This window comes from Acomys minous, assembly GCF_964271855.1.
Source record: "Acomys minous genome assembly, chromosome: 3".
Lineage (NCBI taxonomy): Eukaryota > Metazoa > Chordata > Mammalia > Rodentia > Muridae > Acomys > Acomys minous.
The window spans coordinates 69,557,868-69,574,979 of record NC_140485.1 but is presented as its reverse complement, the minus strand read 5'-3'; the positions used below and the strand labels follow the sequence as shown (position 1 = coordinate 69,574,979).

Sequence of the window (17,112 nt, the reverse complement as noted above, 5' to 3'; positions counted from 1 at the left end):
ACGTGGGACATCTTCCAGGGAGTGGAGCTGTCCTCAGAGAGGAGCTGTGTGTGCTGCAGGGCTGGCATTGCGGGGGTGGCAGGGGTTGCAGGGACATTTGGAACCTAGAACATTGCAACGTGAGTCCCAGGTGCCAGGCTCAGAGCTCCTGGGTTTAGCATTTGCCCTGCTGGGTTTAAGTTTGGCTTTTGTTTGGTTATTCTTGGTTTTTGCCTAACTTCCACTTTCTTTGAACTAGGGAGTGTTGCATGCAGTATTATATGACGGACACATGTAAGCTCATCAAGAACTGGACAGTGTCACATGTGGTATTACATGATGAACACATGCAATCTCACTGTGAAAAGACTTTAGACTTTCCGAGTGTTAGGATTGCTAGCGATTTGGGGACTTTAAGTTGTCTGGACACATTTTTCCTATAACATGGTCATAAGCCCATGGGGCAAATGTAGAAGGCTATGGCTTAAAAGCAATATGTTTGGGTGTCAAGGTGACAGAGGGTGGGGTTGTGATGGTTGGTGTTCACTGCCAATTGGTCAGAATCAAGAACCACCTGGGAAATGGACTGAAGAGATACCCCCACACGCCACTTTGTGTTGTTTTGATTTTTGAGCCATATGCGTATATTGTTGTTTCAAATGGGAAAATATTAAAAAAAAACACTCAGGGCATGGTGCTACATGTCTTTAGTTCTAGCATTCAGGAGGCAGAGGCAGGCAGATCTCTGGATTTGAGGCCAGTGAAGTCTACACAGTGTGCTCCAGGCGAGTCAGGTACACACAGTGAGCTCCAGGCCAGCCAGGTCTACACAGTGTGCTTCAGGCCAACCAGGTCTACACAGTGCACTCCAGGCCAGCCAAGTCTACACAGTGTACTCCAGGCCAGCCAGGTCTACACAGTGCACTCCAGGCCAGTCAGGTCTACACAGTGCACTCAAGGCCAGCCAGGGCTACACAGTGCACTCCAGGCCAGCCAGGTCTACACAGTGCACTCCAGGCCAGCCAGGTCTACACAGTGCACTCCAGGCCAGCCAGGTTTACATAGTGAGCTCCAGGCCAGCCAGGTCTACACAGTGTGTTCCAGGACATCCAGGTCTACATAGTGAGCTCCAGGCCAGCCAGGTCTACACAATGAGCTCCAGGACATCCAGGGCTGCATATCGAGACCCTGTCTCAGACAAACAAGACAGTACCCACCAAACAAACAAAGAAAAGTGACCTACACTGGCTATCTTGTGTGAGGACCAAGCCCCACAAAGCCATCAACAACCTTGTCCCTCCTATATTTGGATGGGGCTGGATCGTTCTTTGTTCTAGGGTGTCCTGTGCCTGTCAGGGTGTTAAGGGGCACCTCTGCTCTCCATCCAGGGGAGTCCAGTAGCCCTTTCAACTGAGAACCAAAATGGTTCCAAATGTCCCCTCAGTGGCTACCAGAACACAATCATTCCTCATTACAATCCCTCCCATCTAGTTTTCTGGCCTTGTCTCTCATAGATCTCTCTGTGTCTCTCTCTGTGTCTCTGTCTCTGTCTCTGTCTCTGTCTCTGTCTCTGTCTCTGTCTCTCTCTCTCTCTTATCTTGAGCCCAGCTGCTAAGTTTCTATCTGCTCCAGAACACCCCTTATCACCTCTGCCCCGGGGCCTCTGCACCATTGAACAAGTGGGGCCAGGAGGAGGGCTACATAGTGAGACTCAGTCTTACAAAGACAAGGAGACGGGGGTATAGCTCAATGACAATGTTTGCCTGGCATGTACAAGGCCCTGGGTTAGATTTCAGGGCACCACAAACAAAATGAACAGACAACAGTGAATTTAAATATCAAACTTCATATGACACCCATAAAGGGAAGCGAGAATCACTGTCACGGAGCAGGGAGATGGCTCAGAGGGTAGCGCTCTTGCCTTGTCAGCACGAGGACCTGAGCTGGATCCTTAGAACCCATGTGGAAAAGCTGGGCATAACGCTGGTGCTTTCAGTCTCAGCACTGAGGAAGCGAAGGCAAGCTAATCCCTGGCTTTTGCTGGCCTGCCAGTCTAGCCTAGGTAGTGAGACCCTATAACAAAATAAAGACAAACAAACAAAAAATAGAAGGGTCAATGGTGAGTAAAGAACGACACCAGAGGTCTTCTGGCCTCAACACACATTTGTGAAAATGTGTGTGCTTCCAAACACAGGCAGGCACGTGTGCATGTACACATGTGCTTGTGCAAACACATACTTATATGTGCACCAACACAGAGACATACACAGACACACAAAGGCACATGCAGACAGACAGACAGACAGACAGACAGACAGACAGATAGACAGACAGACAGACAGACAGACAGACAGACACACACACACACACACACACACACACACACACACACACACACACACAGAGCCACGGTCGTAAGCAAAAAGAAGCCATAAAAGTAGACATGAGGGCAGAGCATATGCCTATGTCCTGGTTTGACACCATCACTGGTCCAAATCATCCTCAAAGCCAGAGCCACTTTTTCTTCGTTCAAAAGGCAACAGGTGAGGCCCACCACCAGCCTTCTAGAAGGTTCCACATACCTCCAACTCATTCCGCCGTAAAGGAAGGAGATCCAGAGCCAGCCCACCAGTAGGAACAGCAGCATGAGAGGGAAGGCAAAGATGAACCAGGAGCCAAAATTTACCACATCACACTGTGGGAAGAAACTGGAGAAGAGAGGAAAGCAAGGGCAGCCATCAGACAGGACCATGAGGGCCAGGAGGGAGGCATCCACGGGGTCAGGACAGAGTTACAGGCCCTGGGAGAACAGAAAGAGAAGACCCCCTTCCCCTAGGCAGAAGGTACCTTTCCTTCTGGTGGGAGGGGTTCTGACTCAGTGGGACCACATGCCCCGTGAGCCTCATTTGGAAACTTCCAAATGTTTCCTGTAAATCTGACCCAAGGGTGGGACCTAGAGGTGAACATCTTTAATCCCAGCACTCAGGAATCAGAGGCAGGGAATCTCTGTGAGTTCAAAGCCAGCCTGGTCTATATATATAGTGAGCTCCAGACAAGCCAGGGATACATAGTGTCACAAACAAAACTGAAAAAAAAAATGTATTAGATTGGGGGAAAAAAGTTATAAAATGATGAAGATAAAATAATACAGACAAAGCCAGGCACAGTGGCAAGCGACTGACCGTAATTCCAGCACAGGAGGCAGACACAGGCAGATCTCTGTAAGTTTGAGGCCAGCCTGGTCTATATAGTGAGCTCCAGGCCAGCCAGAGTTACATAGTGAGACCCTGCCATAAACAAAACTGGAAGAAAAAAAAAAAGAAAAGAAAAAGAAAAGAAAAACTGTGGTATTAGATTGGGGGAAAAGTTATAAAATGATGTTGATAAAATAATATGGACATGTGGTGGTGCACGGCTTTAATCTCAGCACTCGAGAGGCAGAGGCAGGTGGATTGCTGTGAGTTCGAGGCCAGCCTGGTCTACAAAGTGAGTCCAGGACAGCCAAGGCCACAGAGAAACGCTGTCTCAAAAGAAACCCAAGAAGAAAAAATATGTGGACAAATAACTACCAGCAGCCAGTTATAAATAAATAAACAAAACAAAATCAAATATGAGTAGGTGTTGTCTAGCAAACAAGACCATCAATAAACTGAAGAGTGACAGGATTTTATAACTTTGGTTTTCTTTATCTGATTTTCTACAATAAAAAGTGTATCCCATAGCAGATATGGGACAAGTTGCATAAATTCTTAATGTATCAAAATAATACTAAAAGGAAAGAAACCAAGATGCCATAGTTGATTAAATATAATACCCAAGATCAGATCATTTCTACCCTTTAGAAATGTATATTTTCTGTAACGTTTTTATGATAAAATCAGGCTATAAAAGTAGATAAACTGTAGGCAAAATAGTACTAAATAGAAATGTATGCTTACAATATATTACTATTATACAAATCATATTATTAATTAATATATCATATATTAATAAATAACATGTTATTTCTATGCTAACATATGTAAAATATATTCATATAAATATTAATAAATACATTACTATTATATATCATATATAGAAAGGACTATAAGGAAGCTTACTCTCAGTGGAATTAAAGGTTTAAAATTTTTAATATTTCTGTAAAAGTTTATAGTGTGTGCATCTCATTTTGTCACCAGAATAAACCAGTAAAGATGTGTCTGTGCACAAAGGAGCTCACCATAGCCTTTCCTTTCTCCCAGGTCCCTGTTGGGGCTCAGTGAGGCAGAGGGACTCTCCTGTCTCTGCCTCCCAGTGCTAGGATGACAGGTGACAGGTGACACCACATCTGGATTTTCACCTGGGTGCTGAGGATCTAACTTGAGTCCTCATGCTCAGGCAGAGAGCGTTTTACAGTGCTGGAGATGCCTAAGCATCACTTGGTACCACGGCTGCATGTGAGAAATGACCAGCAGCTCCTCAGGCCGTCGTCACCACCACTGCCCTCCCAGCTCTGGACTCTGATTGAACACTAGGTGTAGCTGGCGGCCAGGCTCTGCAGCCATGCTGAATTACCAGGTCCCTTTTAGTGCTGTTTGCCAAATGTTTACATTTGCATTCGTGCAGATAACACAAATAGGCAGTAAGAGGGTGGGGGTTGAGGGGGTTTGGACAGAGAAACTCCGGGGACCCCACCACTTGGAATCCTGGATCTGAAAGTCATAGGGAATCTTGAAATAAGATTGACAAGCCAGAGCCTGCGCTATCAGAGCGAAGCCAAGCACCAGGGAGCCCTTCTTTCCTGTTCTCAGTGTCCAGAGACCCTACCTGCTGGCCTGAGGGCTCCCCTGCAGGAGCCTGCTCAGAGCCAGAAGCCTCCGGCTTGTGCCAGCACCGCCCTCCGGCTAAGATCTGAGTTTTACATCTTGCCACTACACCGCCTGGCCCCTTAGGGTCTCACTGTCTTACTTGTTGATAAGACAGTTTACCAACTATGCTTGGAACTCCCCACCCCACCCCACCCCACCCCCGCCCCATTCTTTATAAAACACTGTTTGCTTGTTTGTTTTTGAGATCATGTCTTGCTAGTACCTAACCTATGAACCCCAGTGATCTTCCGGCCACAGCCTTCAGGGATGCCCCCACCCCTCCCTCCCTGGTCTCGCTGTTCCCTGAGACTCCCAAGAGCAGGCACACCTCGGAGCCTCTGCTTTTCCAGCTTCCAATGTCACGCTCTCACTCTAGGGCTCTTGTGGAAGGTCATCTCAGTGAACAGATGTCCCCGGCTGCCCTATCACCACAGGCCCCGGCCTTGTGGCACGCCACCTGCTCTGCTTTATTTCTGCCCCATTCATTTGCTTTCACTTGGTTTGTGTTTTGAGTCGGGATCCCAGGCTGGCCTCGAACTCTATGAGGATGACCTTGAACCTTGGGTCTTCCCGTTTCTAACTCCTGATTGTGTTACCACACCACCCGGCATTCATTTGCTCTTTGCTCACTGCCTTGTCTTTTTCCCAGAAAAAGATGGGACTGAGTGTCTCTGTGTTCCCACAGCTAGACCAAGAGAGTCACATGATTACCATCCTTGGCTGGGAAGGAAGGGGAGGAGACGAAGGATGGACCCTTGGCCCACAGGGATACTGCATTTAACGTGTGTGTGTGTGTGTGTGTGTGTGTGTGTGTGTGTGTGTGTGTGTGTGTGTGCGAGCACGTGCATGTGTGTGTGAATATGTATTCATTATGTGTGTGCATATGTGTGTGTGTGTATGTGTGGGTGTGTGTGCTCGTGTGTGCATTGTGTGCATACGGAGGCCAGATGTCAGTGCAGAGCCTCCTTCTTGATCACTCTCCACCTTACTTTTTGAGGCAGGATCTCTCCATGAACCTGGAGCTTATTTAACCAACTACACTGGCCGGCCAGTGAGTCCCCAGGGATCCATCTGTTTCTGCCTCCCCGGAGCCAGGACGCATCACTATGCCTCACTTTTAAGTGGGCTCTGGGGATTCAAACCCAGGTCCTCACGCTTGCGCACCAAGCACTTTATCCACGGAGCCATCTTCCCAGCCGCACACTTACCTCTTGAGCTGGCCGAGCAGGATGAGGTTGGGGGCTGTGCCTGTGAGCGTGGCGGTGCCCCCGATACTGGCTGAATAGGGAATGGAGATGAGGAAGCCCTTCCAGATGTTTCTGCGGTGTTCTTCTTCCTTGGAATCCTCGGGCAGCTCCAGCGGGGCCTCTGCATCCTCAGGGTGGCCTCTGTGGGAAAGGACCCAAGAGAAGCAATTAAGAGCCATCTGAGCCTCTGGCCCTGAGAGAAGGCAGCCACCCAATGCTCGGCTTGCTGCTTTAGGAGTCTCTAGAGTCAGAACTGCCACGGACCCTGAAAGCCTTCAGCTCAGATACTCTACTCAAAGAATTTATGCCAAGAAAACAGTGCAGGGTGCACCATGGCATTAAGTATTATTTTACTCAAAAGTAACCTAAATGTTCATCAAAGGGGGATTGGCTACACGTGGAGTCTCTTTCTGGACGAGACATCTCTGCAGCTGTTAAAATGTGTCGTTTGGGGCTCAGCAGGTAAAGGCCCCTGGAACATACATGGTGATAGGAGAAAACTGAGTCCCGCACATGTGCATGGCATGCACACTCGTACACACATGCACACAAAAACCCAGCAAAATTAAAAATTTAGAAGTAAAACTAACCGGGTGGCCTTGAGAGGCATCTGTTACGATGAGTGTCTGTATCAAAATCACATGAGAGGCAGCTGGTATCACTGCCTGGACTTTTCTTGTGATGATACTTGTGTAATACTGTGCCTCAGGGACGCACAAGTACTCAGTCCCCAGCGGTGACACAATTTTGTTTCACTTCTTTCCTTACCGTGTTCCCCCACTTTTGTTTCTTCTTTGAATTTTCTGTATTGTTTTCCTTGTACAGTTTGGGAGTGAACGAAGCAAAGAGTTCCTAACTGCTTCTTGGAGAGACTGTGAGGAAGCCAGAGATGGCATGGCCTGGGATCCTAGTGCTCTGGAGGCCGAGGCCGGAGGACCCTGAGACTGAGGTCAGCTTGGGATACACAGTGAGAACTCCCGGTCTCAAAATCAGAGACCATGATTTGGCTGGACCGGCTGGCTCACCAGTTTACCTCACATGTTGACTTGTCTCTACTCCCCAGTTCTGAGGTTATAGGTGCACAGTGCCATGCCTGGCTTTTCTTTACTTGCATTCTGGGGATTTGAACTCATGTCTTCAGGCTTGCACAAAGGATCATCTTACAGACTGAGCCATCTCCCGTCCCTTAAGGGTGATGCTTACTGTCTAGGGCTACTATAAAGTGCTTATTTATGGATGGAATTTGGAACTGCATGCTCAGGGTCTGAGATAGGGTATGCTGACTAAAGCACTCAGTTCACCGCATACATGTGTCTCAAAACATCTTGATGTTTGTCAGTTATTCTCCAACAAGTCAAGAAAAGAAAACTGGAATGAATATTTTTAAAAATTTCTCTGGGTGATGGTGTCACACGCCTTTAATCCCAGCACTTAGGAGTAAGAAGCAGGTGGATCTCTGTGAGTTTAAGGTCAGCTTGGTCTACAAAGTGAGTCCAGGACAGCCAGGACTACACAGAGAACCTCTGTTTCAAGAAAGCAAAACAAAACAAAACAAACAAACAAACAAACAAACAAAAGCCCAACAAAAACAAGTGCAAGCTGGGAATGTGATTCAACAGGCTTGCCCAGCCTGCACAAAGCCCTGGGTTTGATCTCTGACATTAGAATGAAAATGAAGTTATTGTGTAATGGAGCAGTTTCTAAAACATATTTGAAAATTAATTTTCTTTCTTTTTTTTTGAAAACTGATTTTCAAAACTAATTTTGATTGACCTGAGTTTGATCCCTATGACCTACATGGTAGAAGGAGAGAACTAAATCCTGAAAATTGTCCTCTGTCCTCCACATATATGTTGTGGCTGTAAACACACACACACACACACACACACACACACACACACACACACACGCACGCACACGCACGCACGCACACACATACACACATACATACACACACAACACACACATACACACACACATTTTTGAACAGCATCTCTCATTGGCCAGAACCCACCAAGAAGGCTAGGCAACCATGCTTGGCTTCTTCCTTCCTTCCTTCCTTCCTTCCTTCCTTCCTTCCTTCCTTCTTTCTTTCTTTCTACATGGATTCTGAGATCAAACTCACCTTTGTGTTTGTTTGTTTGTTTGTTTGTTTGTTTTCTGAGACAGGGTCTGTCTGTGTTAGCTTTGGCTGTCCTGGACTCGCTTTGTAAACCAGGCTGGCCTCAAACTCACAGCAATCCTCCTGAGTGCTGGGATTAAAGGCGTGTGCCACCATGCCCTACTCATCTTTGTGTTTGTAAGATGAGCACTTAACTGGTAGGTGCCCCCACCTCCAGCCACACGGATGCCTTTTGGTTTGATATAATTAAATTTTTTGTGATACTATCTTGCTACATTTCCCAGAATAATAACTTCCAAGCTTTCATCCTTCCTCAGTCTCCAAAGGGCTGTAACTACAGGTGTGTGTGTGTGTGTGTGTGTGTGTGTGTGTGTGTGTGTGTGTGTGTGTGTGTACCCACCTGGCTACTGGCTGCTTTTTAAAAAGGAGGGTCTCACCTGAGCCACGGGGCTGAAGGGCAAAAACCTGGATTCTGAATCTCTGGAGAGAACTTGGGGCTGGTGTGATACCCAGTCCTTGTCAATCACCCCCTTGAACCAGGCTCAGGATTCCCCGGGAATGTAGCCAGAGCTTACCCTTCTGAGCTGGCGAGAAACTGCATCTCCGTGGGCACCGTTCGAAGTCCATTTCCCCGCAAAGCAGCTGGGAGAAGAGAGCAGGCACATGGGTGAATGCAAAGGGCACCAACTGGAAGTTTCCAGCTCTTGTGCAGCCAGTCACAATGAATAAGATTTCATTGCCAAGATGGTGTGCTATTCATTGAAGAATAAAAATGAGGGGAGAGGGAGGAAGGAGGGAAGGAAAAGGAGTAGGGGGACATGGGAGGAGGGAAGGGAAGGTCAACACTCTGCATCCTACATCTTTACCCTACATCTAACAGAACCAAAGCTGACCTGAGGGGCCATTACCAAAGGTTCTCTGGGAAAAGATGAGCAATGTGAGGGATGGTATTCATCCATCCATCCATCCATCCATCCATCCATCCATCCATCCATCTGTTCATCCAAAACACAGTCACTGGCCCAGTGCACAGCACTGAACAAGGCCCCTGCTTCACTAGAGACTGGATTCTAGAATAGGAGACAGGCAAGACTATAATAAAGACAGTTTCAAGCAGCGATGCATGTTACAGCAGAAATAAAACCAGGGTAGGAAAGGGAAAGGGGAGTCAGGTGCCACTGATGTCATGTCACTATGGCGGTATGACAGTGGCCAGTCCTATGAAGCTCCATGGGAAACAGGAACAGCAAGTACAAAGGCCTTGGGGTAGGAGAGGCTGGCAGACCTGAGGAAGCTGGGCATACTGGGACAGTAGAGTCAAGAAGGGTTAAGGGGCGTGGAAAGCCAAAGGTGACAGGACTGTAGGCTGCGAGGCCTGAGAAGGAAGACACATTTCACAGGTGTAGGCTTGGATGGGCTACAGGGAGCTGGCTGTCCACATTAAGTAAGGAGGGTGGCTGGCAACAGCGGTTCTCACAGACACTGAGGTTGACCAAGCTGCTCCTGTGTTTCTCTTTGAAATCAAGACCTCGTCGCTCCTGGGAGTGGAAGCTGGAACTCGACACACACTAATTTTACAAAATGGGCCGATCACAGAAAATCTCTTTGTATCTCTTATGTACCCAGCAAGGGGTGAGGAGACACAAAGCTTGTCACTGGGTACTGTCTTCCAGCCCGAGATAAAGAAATAGAATGCGTAGGTGGGTGGGCGTCACAGGAAACACACAGCACAGGGAAGGGGGACAAGAGTCCGGCTGACTGGAGACCTGGATGCGAGGGAGCAATCTGTCATCTCTTAGCTATGTGCTGGAAGTGAGGACAGGACAGGACAGGACACACACACACACACACACACACACACACACACACACACCCACACACCCACACACCACACCACACAGAAACTCGAGCATACACACCCACTCACCATTTGATTTCCTTCTGGACATCAGGCCATACGGTCAGCCCTGTGCACTGAGAGGGTCTAGATTCTTCTTGCCTTGGCCTCTCTCAGTCTCCTCCACTAGCTTGGGGACACCTTTCCTTGCCCCAGGCTGCCACTGTCTTGCCAGCAGCAAAAGAGAACAAGACTTTATGGTGGCTGACAGTGTCATTTCTGCTGTGCCCTGGGGTGCCCCCTCCGTGCTAAGCACAGCAGGGGTCTCAGGTGAAAGGCCAGGTGCTGAACAGCTTTTGGCTAGGGCAATGGAACACATGTCCACATGCAGTGCACGAGGCCAGGGCCCAGGGCACTGAAGCAGGAAGTAAAGGGCTGTTAATAGCACACAGATGGGGGTGGGGCTTGGGGATGGAGGGGGGGGAGTCACTCCCTAGGGGATGACCTCTGACCCAGTGACCCCTGGCCCGCATATCTCTATCTTGCCCTGTATCTTTCTCACTGGGCCCCTGGTACCTGGGGCAGAATCCCCAGCCTCAGGGACTCTGTTGGGTGTGAGTCCCACGAGGAGGGTCTGCAGGGGACGTGCAGTGGACAGGGCCTTGGTGGTTTTGACAAGACTGGCGGGTGATTCTTTTGTGTAATAGGGGTTGAGAGCAACAGATCTGAAGTCACAGAAGGGAAAATAAGGCTTGAGGTGTCTGCTCAGGCCCTGGTAGTGGGCATGTACACTTCGGGCGGGGGGAGGGGGGAAGGGGGGGAGGGGGGGTGTCATCTCATGTAGAACCTGGCTACTCACTGCCTACATGAGAGTTGGGGAGCCCTATACGAGATTGTATGTGGTTCCCAAGGGGCCTGGTGTGTACACTGGTGGGGGTTCATATTGATGTCAAAGTGTTCTGTATTGGGCACTAGTTTTGATGACGATGATGATGAAGGTGAAGTTGGAAAAACAGGAAAACCAAGGGGAGTGAGTGTTCCTTGCTCGACATTTACTCTGGCTGTCCCATAGCGTTCCTGTGACCCAACTGGCCTTAGAGAGATTGAATGGAAACAGGTCTGTGGGGGCAATGTCTCTAGGGCACCTCTGCTGGGTCCTGGAGCCACAGGTCAGCCCAGAGCTTGGTGCTTATGTAAGGGCTGCGCAGACAACAAGCCTTGAGCGTACACTGGGATGGCATGGCGGGAGTGCCAGCACATGGCCTCCAGCAGCTACGGAGTTGGCCTACTTACCATCCTCTGCATTTGGAAAATGAGGCCTGAAGAGGCAGGTCAAGGATGGGGGCAAGGAGACCCCTGTGGGTTAGTGGCAGAAGCAAACCTATGCTATACCCAGGACTGACGATTTACCCTGAACTGCCAGTCTCCACCCATAATTCTCACCAGGTGTCCAAGACATTCCTCCGGCACTTAGTAGGCCTGATGCAAAGCTAATGATTATTCCAACTTCCCTGTCCAACCTCTTGAATTTGCCTCAGGAAAGAGCTGGCCTGTTGTGTTAGGCAAAGAGCACCTCACAGAGGGCCAAATGCATTAGGTAGTTTAACGAACACAACTCACTCAGCACATCCAGTAGCCTGGAGGGAAACTGAGGGTTATCACAGATCCTTACTGGTCTGTTCATTTGCTCACTCATTACCTATGCGCATTTATTGAGCACCTACTATGTGCCAGGCAGTACTGTAAGATACAAGAGCGAGTCAATTACCTCAACCTGAATGGTTGCTCTAACTACAACTCTGTGGGTGGAGCATACAGGCGGCCTCTACCCGGCAGAGAAAAGACTGAAGAGTACAGGTTCGAAAGCTAGGCAAACCTCTTGCTGGTTGATGGACTCAGGTGAAACACAGCTCTGAAGGAATCTACATTGACTGAAGCCTGGGTTCGAACAGCACTCCCTAACGGGTGGAAGGTGTCACAGCAAAAATGTCACCGAACTATTCAGACAGCAGTACCAGGATAGGAAGGAGAGATGGCAGGGACTCCCTGCAAGGTGGGGGACCTCCTGCGGTCCTGTCTAGTGATCCCCACTCTTTCACGAGCATCTGCTCCTATCTGTTCACGTGCTCAGCGCAAAAACATTTTGCCCCTGAGAGCCTCTATCCTTCCACCTCTAAAATGGGGACCACAAACATCAAGCAGGCTCTTGAGAAATGAGCCAGGTTGACACTCGGGGTCTTCAGGAAGGGACAGTTTGCTGTTGCCATTGTTGACCTGCCTATCAGTGACCCTCATGAACTTGGAGCCTCTGAGACACTCCTTGTTCCAATCTGTCTCCACTAACACAAACCCCGCATGTCCTCCCTCCTGCCTGAAGCGCAGAAACGGACTGGAAAGCGTCTCTCTCTGCCCTGAAGTTAACACTGGCCCCTGAGTCTCTGAGGCTGATCATTAACCTTCAGGCTTCTGATTGTGCAGCCTGAAGGCAGACGTCCGGCCTGGGCTCCAGGGTCTTGACCTCCCCACAGCCTGCAGAGTAGGGTTCTTTTCATAACCATTCTTGTGTATGACCTCAGGCAAGTGCCCTCCCCTTTAAAGGTCTTAGAGTTTCTGTTTTTGTTATAAGGGACTGGACAGTCAAACATTCATGTGGCCATCTCGTGGGAAGCAGGAGAGTGGGATGGAAGGACAGCCCCACAGTCGGCCAGCCCAACTCAAACTCTTAGTGCCACAGGCCACGTTGCCATGGTAACCCCCACATCTTTCTTCTTCATCCTCTCCTTATGTCTACCTTGACTCTCACTTATCAAAATGCAGTCGATGGAAGCCCGCCCCATTCAGACACAGGCCTTCAGAAGGGTCCTCGAATAGATTAAGTACCCAGTGAGCATGGTTCTGCAGACACGTCAGGCAAAACAGAAGATACGGGTGCAAGCTGATGTGGAAATGAGTGCAGGGGTAGTGCCAACTGTCTGATGCCACCCCAAGGCCACTGTGAAGTTACCGTCTCAGAGCCCCCACAGCTTGCGGGGGAGCAGTTTAAAGGCCAGCATCTCGGAGTGGGCTCAGCAGCCTGGGTTCTGTAGCCCGAATCTGGCTTCCCTCATTTTAGTTGACCACCAAGAACAGCTCTTACAATTTTAAATAGTTGAAAATATCCGGCTATTGGGAGATAGCTCAGTCAGCAAAGCCCTCACTTTACTAGCATGGGGATCTGAGTTTCGTTCCCAGCACCCAGTAAAAGGCAAGTGCGGGAGCTGGAGAGATGGCTCAGTGGTTAAGAGCACTGCTCTTCCAGAGGACTTGGGTTCCATTCCCAGCACCCATATGGCAGCTCACAACTGTCTGTAACTCCAGATCCAGGAGATCTGACACACATGCAGGCAGAACACCAAGGCATGTACAATAAAAATAAATAAATCATTTTTTAAAAAAGCCAAGTGCACATGTGTCTGTGATCCTAGAGCCAGGGAGGAGGAGACAGGAGGACCCTGGCCGGAGCTGGCCGTCCAGCTAGCCTAGCTGAACCCATGTGCTCCAGGTTTATCCGGGGACCGTGTCTCAGAAGACACCCTGCATGTGCATCTCCCTCAGACACATCTGGACATGTGCAATGTAAACAGAAACACACATGATCCATCGGAGAAGACCATTTGGGGACAACAAAATTATAGGAGATCTTAACTTTGGCTTCCATACCTGGCTTTTTCTCAGCATGTAGTCAGCCATCGGCACCCTGCCACCTTCTTCAAAGGCAGAGTTGGACAGTTGCGACAGAGTGGCCCACAAAAGCCTACAATGTTTACTGTCTGGTTATTTGCAGGGAACAACTGCTAACCCCACTACCTGGCAAATCTCCTGGGTTACCTGGAAGACTTTGTCCTCGTGACAATCCACCTCTGTTACTTCACCAACAGTGACACACCAGGTGTGTCACTCCGCCTTTCCAAACCCCATTCTATACAGTGCTTCTAACCGCTGTCAGGGCCTCGCATGATGAATAAACACCCACACTTGCCAGACATGGGCAGACTGTACATACTGTATGGACCAATGTGCAATTTGTGCATACATGTGTGGACGTGTATGTGCAGGCATGCATGTGTGTGCAGGTGTGCATGTGTACAGTGTACGTGTGTGTATGCGCATGTGTACATGCATATGTTGGATGTGTTAACATGTGTATGCCGTGTACATGTGTTAATGAGTGTACATGTGTACATGTGTGCATGCAGTATGCATGTGTGTATGGCTGTACATGTGTGCATTGTATATTTGTGTGCATGTATATGCAGTGTACATGCATGTGTAGGTGTGCATATATATATGCATGTACAGGTTTGAGTATGTATACAGTGTGTGAATAGGCAGTGTACATATGTATGCAGGTATGTAGGCATGTATGCATGCATGTGTGTATGTGTATATGTGTGCAAACATATCTGTGCTTATGGAAGGCAGAAGTGAACTTCAAGTATTGTTGTTCAGGAGTAGTCATCCCTTATAATATATATGGGATCCCATATATATATATGTTTTTTTTGTTTTTTTTTTTACACAGAGTCTCACATTCAGTGCTGACTGGTGGCCTGGAACTCCCTATGTAGACCAGGTTGGCCTTGAACTTACAGAGATGCACTTGTCTCTATCATTCAAGTGTTGGGATCAAAAGCCAAAGGCATGCACCACCCTACCTAGCATCTTGGGGTTTTTGGAACAGGGACAGCTTGGGACTCAACAATTCGGCAAGGCGGACTGGCCAGCAGGCTCCAGGGATCCACCTGTGTTCACCCCCCCAGTGCTGGGATTACAAGCACTCGCCACTTGGCTTTTTAACATGGGCTCTGAGAACGGAGCTCAAGTCCTTATACTTGTAGGACAAGTCTGTTCTGAGGTAAGCCTATAAACAGATACTTGCAAAGAGCACTGCTAGCATAGTTTCATGGATAATGCTATCCACGGATTCAAGGATAATGCTTGCTGCATTTATTAGCCTGAAAGACACCTCTGTGGGACTGATCAAGCACTTCCATCTCTCATCCCAGGAGGCGTCTCCCCCTCTCACCATTGCAGTCACATCAATTCAACATGGGGCAGAGACAGGGAAGGGCAGAATCACAAGAGCCCCCGTGTTTCCACTAACTGAGACACTTGACTGCCTAACACGAAAGGGAACATGGGAAACTCCACCTTCTTCAGCTTAGCATGTGCATCACGTAGGGTCTGTGATCAAGGAAGAGATAAGGCTGGAGATGAGCTGGCAATTTTGGCCCATGAATGGTCAAATCTTCAGCCTCTCTTAGAAGTATATTGACATCAATAAAAAAGTAAGACAATTTAAAGTAGAGGTAATGCGGCAGTGACGCAGTCACTTTATCACCACAGGTTGGGGTGAATCACAATGAAAAGTCTTGATATCCTTTTGTCATCAAAGTGACCCCCCATGCCTTTCTCTGATATTGTCATGTATGAAGAAAATAACTTGAAGACAGACATGCTTTCTATTGCTGCCAAAAAAAAAATATGTATGCCAAGAGAAATGTAGCTCATTTCTGTATGGGTTTAAAGTCAGGCTTAGCTGCCTTCTCTCTGTGTGATCTAGGACAATAGCTTCCATCTGAGCCCAACACAGTCACCTGAAAACACAGCATCTGCTCGGAGCCAAGTGTCAAAGGGTAGAGAGGTCAGACCTTTCAGGTCAGTACAATCTGTGACAGGAGCTCATCTTGCATCCCCCTGTCAGGCCCTACTCTGAGACAAGGTAGCTCTGGCTGGCCTGGAACTCACTATGTAGACTAGGCTGACCCGGAACTCATATCAACCTACCGCTGCCTCCTGAGTGCAGGTGCTGCAGGCCTGTACCACCCTTACCCCCTTTATCCCCCCTCCCGCCGTGGAGAACACTGCAGTAACAGTGTTCTCCTTGCCAGTCAGCTGGAGAATTCCTTGAGCAATTGCATCTGAAAAAGAAACTGCAGGCTTTCATGTAACTTGATTAAGTCCTTGCAAAATGCCCTTAAGAAGGGTAAGACTGGGGGCTAGAGAGATGGCTCAGTGGTTAAGGGCACTGGCTGTTCTTCCAAAGGTCCTGAGTTCAATTCCCAGCAACCACATGGTGGCTCACAACCATCTATAGTGTGATCTGGTGCCCTCTTCTGTATGCAGGTGTTACATGCAGGCAGAGCACTGTATACATAATAACTAAATAAATCTTAAAAAGAAGAAGAAGAAGAAGAAGAAGAAGAAGAAGAAGAAGAAGAAGAAGAAGAAGAAGAAGAAGAAGAAGAAGAAGAAGAAGAGTTAGACTGGCCAGGTGTGGTGGCGACTGGGAGGCAGAGGCAGGTGGATTGCTGTGAGTTCAAGGCCAGCCTGGTCTACAAAGTGAGTCCAGGATAGCCAGGATTAGAGAAACTCCATGTCGAAAACCAAAAACAAACAACCAAAAAAAAAAAAAAAAAAAAAAAGGGGGAAGCATGGGGGAAGGCTAGCCTGGATCACACTCTCTCCCGCAGTGCCTGAGAATCTGCAGTTCCTGTTCTTACCGGCACGGGGAGTTGCCCATCTGATGCTTGCTAGCCTCTTTGTTTCCTGGGATACTTCTCTGGGTCTCAGAGTTTAGGAACACCTGTTCAAATGCTTGCAAACTATGTTAACTCCAGCACTTGCTTACAAATGTATAGGAAGCACACTTAGCCCATTACTTAGTATACAATTTTAACATCTAAAAAGGCCAAGGTAACCATGGTTTGGTGTATCTGATCCTCAGCCATCACCATTAAAACACTCATCCCACAGTGTGTGCCCAGCACATGAGTGTGCCCTTGGCCTTCCCCAGTGGCCTGTGGACCTCCGGTGTGCATCCTCCGAGCAGTGACATGGGCCCTGGCACCTGCCCAGCCTCACCTGTGCTCTCATCGCCTTCCTGGTGAGGGTCCTTCCGAGCTTCACCCTGGCCAAAGAGGCTCTTGAGGATAGCGCTGGCGATGGGCAGCATCATGGCGGTGGAGGCCGTGTTGCTCAGCCACATAGACAGGAACGAAGTGGTCACCATCATCCCTAGGATGAGCCTGGGTGGCAGAA

At 48.6% G+C, this 17,112-nt stretch overlaps 1 protein-coding gene across 2 annotated transcripts in view; it reads right to left on the bottom strand.

Moving 5' to 3' along the window:
- The window catches only part of SLC13A3 (solute carrier family 13 member 3), a 68,992-nt gene that overhangs the window by 25,511 nt on the left and 26,369 nt on the right, over positions 1–17,112 (bottom strand). The window contains exons 3-6 of one of the 2 annotated variants that reach the window (XM_084775077.1): positions 16,936–17,099; positions 8,771–8,837; positions 6,035–6,214; positions 2,562–2,687 (exon numbers count right to left, since the gene is read on the bottom strand). In XM_084775077.1, the coding sequence (XP_084631203.1) occupies positions 2,562–2,687; positions 6,035–6,214; positions 8,771–8,837; positions 16,936–17,099 (537 nt within the window). The remainder of the gene's footprint in view (positions 1–2,561; positions 2,688–6,034; positions 6,215–8,770; positions 8,838–16,935; positions 17,100–17,112) is intronic. The other variant, XM_084775078.1, reaches the window with a different exon arrangement.